This window comes from Lolium perenne, chromosome 2, assembly GCF_019359855.2.
Source record: "Lolium perenne isolate Kyuss_39 chromosome 2, Kyuss_2.0, whole genome shotgun sequence".
Classification (NCBI taxonomy): Eukaryota; Viridiplantae; Streptophyta; class Magnoliopsida; order Poales; family Poaceae; genus Lolium; species Lolium perenne.
Window position 1 is genome coordinate 154,078,618 of NC_067245.2, and position 10,423 is coordinate 154,089,040.

At 44.0% G+C, this 10,423-nt stretch overlaps 1 protein-coding gene across 1 annotated transcript; it reads right to left on the bottom strand.

Moving 5' to 3' along the window:
• Positions 1 to 1,710: 1,710 nt before the first annotated feature.
• On the bottom strand, positions 1,711 to 7,721 carry LOC127321978 (pyruvate kinase isozyme A, chloroplastic). The gene is made up of 6 exons (XM_051350929.2): positions 7,127 to 7,721; positions 5,557 to 5,647; positions 5,048 to 5,241; positions 4,653 to 4,774; positions 2,460 to 2,938; positions 1,711 to 2,308 (listed from the first exon to the last, which is right to left on the bottom strand). The coding sequence occupies exons 1-6, from the start codon at positions 7,655 to 7,657 to the stop codon at positions 2,007 to 2,009; spliced, it is 1,719 nt and encodes a 572-aa protein (XP_051206889.1). The 5' UTR covers positions 7,658 to 7,721; the 3' UTR covers positions 1,711 to 2,006.
• Positions 7,722 to 10,423: the final 2,702 nt, after the last annotated feature.

The window sequence follows — 10,423 nt, forward strand, 5'->3', positions numbered from 1 at the left end:
TGTTAAAAGATACTTGTTTTCATGAATCCAGTATATATGCTACATTTCAGACTTTCACTCCAAATCTGCAACATAATTTTGGGGCATATGAACACCTCAGACTTCAGGTTAATGACAGCCTGTTCTATGGTCAAGCCCTAGTAAGTGCATTGTCATGATTGGCAAAGATTTTTTTTCACTAACCATGCTTATCTATGGAGGATGCCATTGCTCTCAAGTTATTTTCACATGATGGTCATCAGAGTCACTTTCATGTACACATACCAGTGGGCTCATATAGCGGGACATTCTGTATTCTAGATGGAAGGGATTCAGGGAGTACACCGGGCCACAAGCCAACAATATCACACCACTTTCGCTTCACAAAAGGTCAAAAAAATAGAATCCTACCTCTCCAAGTCTCCATTCATGAAAGCTATGCCTTTTTGGTTTTTTTTTTCCTTCCACACAGCAAGTAATACATCTATTTATCCCACAATAAGTGGTTGATAGGGATAGATATGATGATGATATCCTAGAGTGACAATCTATGTAGCAAAACGAATATATCTGAAACTTCGTGTCCTTTTGCATGTGTCCGTGTGTGTAATTTTGCAACCTTATCTCAAGGTCATAGATATAGGCTTAGTTTCCTAGGTCGGTTGTTTGGTTGTGATTTTAGGGAGAGGATATGTATTGTTTGGTTCTGTGGCTATGTGCGACGTGGTTGACTGTTCATAGTGGCATGGCATACATCATGTTTTCAACAAAAAAATAGTACGCCTCCAATTATGATCCTACAAAACTTAAACGTTGTGATTGTACTTTCCATATGCGCATATCATATATTTTGTTTTGCAAATGATGTTGTTTAAGAGTTTCCTTCGCACTGCAGTGGATTATCATAATCTTCTTTTTAACATCAGTTTTTCCAATTTTATGTGGTTATGGCCCTCTTTGCTTTTTTTTGTGGCTAATTTTCAGCAAAAAAATAATAAAATAAGCACAGCATGGCAAAGTTCAGCAACCGCAAACTGAAATTAAATATCAGTGCTTCTGGGGAACGTCATGCGGAAGGATCGATATGCTGTGCATCAACATCACACAAAGCCAGAGGAAAAGGAAAACACTAGCGGTTGTGGTCGATCTTGACAACTGCTCCGCATTTGACCTCCCTCCATCGCAAGATTAGCTAGAAACACCAACACACGTGTGTCACGCCTTAAGGCTGTCGATGCATGTAGTATAACCACGTCATTTCGTAGTACATATAGGAAAGCAACTTTTAGTACCGACGTGTTTCATATGTAGACTCACGCGCGTGGCAAAAACCATTTTATCTGTCGGCACGCGTGCCGCAGACGTGTGGATTCCTCGGTCGGTCGACCGAAGCTAGTATAGCAGTAGCACACTGTACACCCATCATGACTGGGCCTACGTGTCCTATACAGACATACAGTAGTACTACCATCTTCGTAAATTTTCGTTTTGACTTCTTGTCCAGGTCGCAAGTGTTTTTATCATTGCACCTGCTTATGAGTTGCGACTTGCAGAGTGTGCACTTTGTGGCTCCTCATTGAATTATACTGGACTCCTATGTACTACGTACATCTGTTGTCAAAGTTTCAGGATATTTTCTTCTATAAAGATAAAGCACGCGCAAAAAATAAAGTTTCAGGATATCAGCTTGGATTCCAAACTACTTGGATTCCAAACTACTGTATACAGAGATACTGAAAAATTTCGAGAGTTGTTGCTTGCTGTAATAAATATCACTTTACATTGTACCACTTGACACAAGTAAACCAAACAGAGACACAAAATCGTAGACTTACCAATGTCCAGACTAATCCTAGATGATACAGGAGTATTACATCAGGCTAAGAATTGCAGCCCATTATTGTTGTCGCAGTTGACTTCCAAGGTTCCGTCTAACACAAGAACACACGAATAAATTGCAAACAGAAACTGGCCTAGAGCAGTCTCTCATTTGCACAGAACAACGCAGAGAAGGATGATGATGTCTCTCATGGTACGTTCATCACCTGGATGGACTGGAGCATGTCAGAGAGAGCGATCACCAGGTCACCGGACTTGATCATGCCCCTGGCCTTGAGCAGGGAGAATGTACGGTTCAGATTGCTCTCCATGTCGTCAGAGAAGGTGAGGCGAAAGGGAATGAGGCCCCATTGGAGGTTCAGCCGTCTCCTGACAGACGTCGAGTTCGTGAAAGCGAAGATCGGGCAGTCAGGACGGCACCGTGACAGCAGGGACGCCATGTGGCCACCCTTGGTGTAGACAAAAACAGCATCCACTTCCAATTTGTTAGCTGCAAGTCGAATTAGTTATTGTTAGACGTAGCTCAAGTGCGAAGGTTAATACAGGTGTTACGTCAATAACCATGATAGTGCACAAAAATTAAAAGATAAACAGAAATAGATTTGACAATATAGCGGGCATAATGTGGCAGCAATAATTACCCATTTTCGCTGCTGAAATGCAGATTTCTTCTGATATTTTGCCAGAGAAAGAAGACGAAACATCATCAAGTTCTAGTGCCTCATGATGCTTCTCCTCCCTCCACCATCTCTCAATCCTCAAGCTAACACTACTGAGGACACTGAGAGCCTTATCTGGATACCTCCCCATTGCTGACTCGCCAGAAAGCATAAGAGCATCTGCACGTTGGTGGACTGCTTCAGAAACATCGGCAACTTCGGCCCTGGTGGGTATGGGATACTCGATCATTGATTCGAGAAGCTGAGAAGCGACGATGACTGGCTTGTTTAGCTGCCTGCAGAGTTTAACTATCTTTTGCTGTATTGAAGGGACCTGTTCCAAGGGGATTTGTGCCCCCAAGTCCCCTCTGGCTACCATGGCACCATCTGATGCACGGATGATCTCCTCCAAGTTTGTTAAAGAGTCGATGCTCTCGATCTTTGCAATGACCGCTATGTCACTGGTCACAAACAGCAAAACAATAAAGATCAGGATGGAACAAATTTGAAATCAAACAAAGCTAATGCTTCAGAAATACATCGGATGGCTCATTTTTGTTCAGAATGCATATCTTTGATCTTGTCAGTAGCAAACAATATAGATCAACCTCAGAAAGTATGTAGCAACTACCGACAGTGAAAGATATTTTCTAATGTCATTCAACTGCATGCAGTTTCTTTACCATGCTCATTCTTTTAGCCACAAAACAAAATACTCGTGGAATGACTAGAAGTTACGATCGAAGGGATTCAAGTTTAAAGTAAGATGCATGTAGCACCAAAACCTAGTGCACCTCCCCATTTTAAAGCTTAAATATTCCCGTAGACATTGTGCTCTGAATTGTCCTCCAGAATCCCTAATGAAATAGTAGAAAGCTAGTCATACGCAGCTGGTTCCTGGTTTTGGTGAAAATGTAGGTGCCGAGCTCCTGAGAGTTATGGCTAACTGCACCATTTTTAGCATCTGAGATGATCCATCTAGATCTACTGCAACTGCTGCAAATATATTTGCGATTCACCCTATTATCTGTTTTGTGAAAAGTTGATCATACGTTGCTGAGTCATGCTATTATCTCCAGTAACTACAGAATCAAACGAGAACTCAAACTGGGGGGTACGAAAGTTGTTATAGCTCTAGAAATACCAGTACGCAATGGGAAATATGAAGTCGGCAGAGAACATAAAACTATAATTGTGCTAATTAAATGCCTGCGTGTAAGAGGGGCGGGCCGTCCCACAGGTGGGCTGGGCATTAAGCGGATTTGAGCCACGGTGTTTTATCAACCTTACTTGCCAGGTCTAAGGTCGCTGCTGGTTCCATCAAGCCCTGCGCACTACGGCATGCCTGAAGTATTAACCAACCTTCTGACACTATACACATGACTCATCTAGTACGAGGATGTGGTGCGGATTGGCGATGAAGCCAGCATGCAATGGCGCAGGCATCGGTGGTGTATTTGGTAGTGAAGATGGAGCGGAAGACTACGGCAGAAGGAGTCCTATGTCCAATAAGAATAGTTGATGATGCATGAAAATAATTGGGATCTCACACGCATTCAAGTTACAGCAATCAAATAAACACTGCTGCACTTACGGATTACATGCTAGGAGGTTGAGCGATACACAGCACGCTATACCCATTACCAAACATTTAGATGTGCGTACATGGGTATATACTCATGCCGAGAGAATAGGGCAGCGAACAAAGGGAAGGGTTGGTGCCGTTATGGCTGAGACTTTTTGGGGTTTGGTTTTCTGCTAGTGACATTGTAAATAGATTGTTGGGAGCTGCGCGGGCTAAAAAAACACGTGACTTGAGAAGGCCTGTTATCATGGCCATAGTCGTTAGATTCCTTACATGTTATTACGAAAAAATGTGCAAAGACTCAACAAGCAAGGATTGTGATCACTTTTGGACAGATTGTTTGTTGCACAGGGAGTTAGAAGCTGCCATGTACCCTGTCATGTGTCCCTTGCACTGCTCATACATTAGTTATTCAGTTTATTTGCCCATGTGTTACTTGAGCTAAGTGCCCATAACAATAATATTGCACCAATGGATGCGTAAGGTGTAGCCCCTGCTCCATGGAGAGAAGGACATGAGAGGGATGGGAAGAAAAACATCAGTATTAACCAGGTCTTTTAAACTGGTCAAGACCTCGAGAGAAATATTACCTGCCACGACTCCTTGCTGCAATGTAGCTCTTTAGATGGTTAATTACTTCAGCTGACTTGACGAATGAAACTGCAATAAAATCTACACCTTCAGCAATCCCAAAATCAATGTCAAGCCAATCCTGCAAAGGGCATCACAAGAAAATGGGGATTATTAGCATAACTATTAAATCCCTCTTTTAGTAAGAACACTCGTGACAGTACCAAACTAAGAACATGATCACAGACTATTCCACGGAATTCCTCGATATCACAATGCAGTGATTTGCGGTAAATAGGACATCATTAATTAAAAAATCGTTATTCAGACAGCAAACAAAATTTCTGGCAGTCCAAGGTATTAACAATAAATACTACAGATTCAAAGCAACAAATTATCATAATAGTAAAATCACCTTAGATGTAATTGTAGGAAGCATAGCATTCTTCTCGCGGACAACACTGCCATCCCGCCAAAATGTAAGATTGGCACGTGGCAACAGCAAACCAGGATCTGTGCAACGGCACTTAACATCTGGTCCTAGTTTCTCAACAACCTCAAACCGAGCCATTCCACCATCGACAAGAAGATCATCACCAACTCTCACATCTGTGTAAGAATCAAAAATACATTAAGGTAGCAACAAAAACTATAAGGTCTTGTTTGGTACTAGAGTTTTTCTGGGGATTAGTGGGCATAATCCCCAAAGGGATTGGGTGAAACCCTTACCTTCACCCAATCCCCATAAAACCCCAATCCCCAATCTACTAGGTAGGGATAGTGTATTGGGTACTGGAGAAAATACACTAGAACCAAAAATGCTTTTAGGAATAAGCGGGGGTTTGTGGTTTGGTGGGGATAATCCCCACAAATACTCTAGTACCAAACAAGGCCTAAAGAGGGTCAATAAAGAGGCATGCGAACCTTCAGCGAAGCCTTCGTAGTTCACATGAACAGTTAGTTCTGGGAGAGGTGCCTCAAAAGATCTAACGCTGAATGTCCAGATTTCTCCATCCTGTGAAATCCACCGAAACAGATAGTAAATGAAACTTCTATTAATTAATATAGAAATACTTTGCCAAAAGACTCAATTTAGGAAGTAAATCATATAGCTGAACAAATCAGGTATTCTCATTGAATAAAAGTTTAGCTGAGTTGCTCACATCCAACTTCTTGCTCTGTGATTTAAAATTTCAAAAAGAGGATCAGAAGCTCATTTTACAAAGTAATCAGTAGCGGCTCAATTACTTCTGGCTATTGATTTTAACTTTACTCTGAGATCAAGAGATCATATCATGTCATTGCTAGTTACCATCACATTTCAACAGTTATATGTAGAAAAAAAGATTGAGTTTGCACAGCAATTAGCGCAGATTTTACAAAAGGTTGAATTAGCTCAACCATGCATATATTCAATCTGTTGAATACACTGGTTACACCTACTGAATGTAGAACAGATGACCTGCAAAGTGCAGAGTACAGAATTCAGTAATCGCGAAGTTTTTGTGCCATGCCTACCTACAGAGGGCGAAAGATTCAATAAATTTGTGGATTTCAAGTTTACAATTATTTTATGGCTTCTGCCTTGTTTTCCCTCATTAACTGGGCAACCCTTTTCTATAGTGAATTGCAGCAGGGACTCCTCGCCCTTTTGAGGTTTCTCGGGAAAAAGAAGGTATACTTAAACACGGTCCAGGTCATAATTAACTTCCAAGTTCTTTTTGCTTCGAGGAATAATTTCCAGATCTTTAAATAAGAAAATAAAAGCATTTCAGAAAGAAAACAAACTTGATACTCGAGTCCTTTTGACAAGTTAACCAAATATAACATGCCGAACTATGTTGGACATCAGTCTTGTTGGGGTTGCTGGGAATTGAACCCAAACAACTAAAAGTGGTTGGGGATTAGACCAGTTATCTCATATTACTAAATTACTAACCGATCCATCTGGTACAACCAATCCACTAAATCAGAATACAACCGACCAGATGACTGAAAACCTCCCTTGTTTTGTCAGCCGCTAGAAGCAAGACTTGAAGGATTGGATATAAGAAGAGCATATACTTCTTTTCAGGGCTTGCACCCTAAACCTTGACAATTACGATCAGAAGTTCATTGCTTATCACTTGTTAGTTATCTAGGATCTGGGAAAAGATCATGTAACTACCCAGTAAATCAAATATAAAGTTTGAGACGATTTCTATTTGAGCTATTTTACTGGCCTCCGTGCTTTGTTAAAATTGTAAATGCTACTGGTATTTTCATAACGAGATATTCGATGTCAGACTGTTCTCTTTAGCTCAAAACTAGACTAGCAGGTCACTGCGTTCAAGATAACTCTTCAGAAGTGCGTGGCCTAATAGATGAAGCAAAATTCAGGCATGACAGTACATCGCCACTCCGCTCGTCCAGGCGCGCATTTCATCGAGCACGGCACATGAAAATAAATTCGCAGCGCCAAACCAACAAAAAATAAACCGAGCGCCGGCCTCACCTCGGCCTTGGCCGCTGGCGCGCCGCCGAGGTCCCCCATATGGATCTCACTCCCCTCAGTATCCATCATGACGGCGATGGCGTAGCCCTTGTCCTCGTTGAGCCTCCGCACTGCGTCAATAACCTTCCGGTGCCAGTCGCGGTCCCCGTGGCACATGTTAAGGCGCGCGACGTTCATCCCGCCGACGGCGAGCGCCTCGAGCTCGGCGGGGCCGCAGGTGGCGGGGCCCACGGTGCAGACGAGCTTGGTGCGGCGCGTGCTCCGCGGCCCGTTCTCCCGCAGCTCGGTCTCCGTGGCCACGTTGTGGGAGATTACGGGCTCCGCGGGCTCGGCGACGAGGAGGCCGTTGGGGTTGGGGAAGGCGGCGAGGTCGGGGAGGGCCGAGCTGCAGGAGGCCACCAGGCGGTGGGGCCGGCGGGCGGGGAGCAGGCGGAGGAGGGAAAGCGCCGCGCCGCCGAGGGGCGGGTGGGCTGACGCCGGGGCGGGCGGCTTGGGCGCCGCGAGGTGGAGGAGGGAGTGGGCGGCGGCCATGGCGGCGGCGGCGGGGGATGTGCGGGGTGGGGGTGAGAGAGGGAATTTTGCTGGGGGTTTTGGTTTTGGCTCGGGGAGATGGCGGAGATTGCGAGGATGATGGTTTTGGTACGATGCCGCCCCGCTTGGGGAGTGTCGCCGGGATGCGAGTTGGAAGGTGACGTGGCCAGATGGTTGGATCTAACCGAGGCTTCACGTGTTGTCATTTTTCTTTTCAAACCAGACCGGTTTGGCGGCTTGCGACTGTGAATGGACCTTCATGTCGGCTTCAAACTTTCTACAGTTTCGTCCGCACAGTGTGAGAGGGTCTATTTCATCCAACAATGCGGGAGGTTTCGTCGACATTTAAATTAATGTTTCTTTTCTTGCGAATGGTCAAACAATGTTGAATTCAAGCGATCTATTGGATTGTTTTTTTATCAGACGCTATTATAATTAGTAAGTGTGATGAAGTCAATACACAGCAACATCGGTCCAAACGTCAATGCACCTAAAGCTATCGGTGTATATACTACCCCAACATAATGTGCTCACCCCCTCCATTTGCTTCTTGAAGCTGGTGTAGCCAGGGACGGCGCCTCTTGGAGGCCATACAGCCTGTCCCGGTCTTCTCTAGATGAAAAACTTTTTTTTTGAGCAAAACGACCGAAGCTTTATTCAATAATTGGAACGTTTACAGAAATTCCGAGATGACTCGGAGGGGCAAACCACACATGCCTACCACTATCTAAAGTAGTCGATGATCGCGCCAGTCGATGTGCTTCCCCATTTGCTTCGCGTCGTTTATGGCTAAATGTAGCAACAGAAAACTCTCGCCTCTTCTCTAGGATCTCCCTTATAATCATGCAGTGTTCTCCCCTTGTACCATCCTCGTTAATTGCTTTGACTACATTTAAACAATCTGACACAATGTGGAGTTTCCTCTCATGCATATTTGTAGCCAAATACAATGCTTCCGAGACCGCCATCGCCTCCAGTACTTCCGGATTGGAAACCCCAACATAGACCGTGGCAGAAACGCCCAAGAAAACTCCATTACTATCTCGACAAACACATGCCGCTGCACCCTTCGATTCTCCCCGAGCCATTGCCCCATCAACATTAATCTTCACAAGTCCAGGAGCAGGAGGAGTCCATCGTTACTTGTTTCTCGTGATTGCATGTGTTGCTCCATGAGTATGGCCAGCTCTGTGCTTCTCTATCTGTTCCAATTCTTGCAAAAATCTCTGAATAAACAGATCTGTCGACAAAGGGGACTGTTGTTCATTCTCGTGGATCAACTTTCGTCTCGCCCACCATATAGCCCACAGGGTCACCAGCACTTCCATAAATTTCTGTTGTGATAGCGTTCTCGACAGAGTAAACAGCCAAAGCTTGGGATCTTCAGTTTCATCAGTAAATAATGGCAGCATAATGTCATCTTCCTTTAGAGCCCATACACTGTAAGCCATGTTACAATTGAGAAGAGAATGCCTCCACGTATCATTAGTAGCCATGCAGATCGGGCATACCGGCGTAGTCGCCATATGTCTATGAGCACGAACCTCTCCTGTAGGAAGTGAGGACCTAGCCAATCTCCAGGCAAAGAATCGCACTTTGGACGGAACCTTAATCTAGATGAAAAACTATGATTACAGGTCAAATATCATACGTTTTGGTAATTGTTGGCCCAATTAGCATCATCTGGCCCATGCTACAATAGATGCGATGGGCTGTAGACCCATAGTGCTGCCCAATAAGCATTTTGGTCCATGATTTGTGTCGTGTCACGCTCCACCACTAGGTGTAGCCATGTTGGATATCACCGAGATATATAGTCAGTTAAGGGCATAATGGAACAATTTCATAGTTCAATCTTCAACTCTGTTTGACCTCCAACAGGATGGCTAGGTTCTTTTTGTGCTGGGGATAGCTCGACATCATCTTCTTTCCGTATGCATTTTGCCTCATATAGGCCACTCATGAACAGGCCGAAATCATTAGCACCAAGTGCTACCGGGAGCTTCTGTGTAGGGGGCAACTATGGACCATACGGAAAACTACAAACTTCAATTGTCTTTAGTAAGGACGTTGAAATAGGCATAACGTTAGTTACCAAAAAAAACCACCTTCCATGGGTTATGAGAATTATAGATGGACTAGAACGTCAACTTGAAACTAGTATGATGTTATCTAGACCAGAAAATCATAAAGTGGCCTCCACCAGTGGAGGCTGGGATGGTCTTGCACACCATCAAGCCTAAATCCCTTCCTCGTAACCACGCCATCAACACGTCTCCATGCCAAAATTTGAGGATATGCAAGAAGAAACAATTGGGTCTAGGACTGACCCAAAGCAAACAAAACTCTACATCTAACCACATCCACTCAACCTCGTTTTTGAGAGGGCCTCCCCCCCCAGGTGGTTCGGTGTTAATGAAAACATGATTAGCATACTAACCATGTTACTGAGATTTATGATAGCGCTAAACACACTTGGAATGAAACATACATTGTTGGAGACTTCTCAAGCTGAAAAGAGAGAAGAGATGGAGTCCCAACATTTATTGTATACTGAGTATTCAGTAAACCATACTATCAAGAGTGAGTTCGCTTCGGAATGTATGGGTGGAAACAAAACACAGTACACAAATTCACATGTATGGAACCTTAAGATTTCCCATGGTCGAGAGTATATATCACTCTTATTTATTTATTGTTATGCTCTTGAACTGCACGCCGAAATCTTCTAGGGTTATACCCCGGATGTTCCGGGGCCCGGTTGTA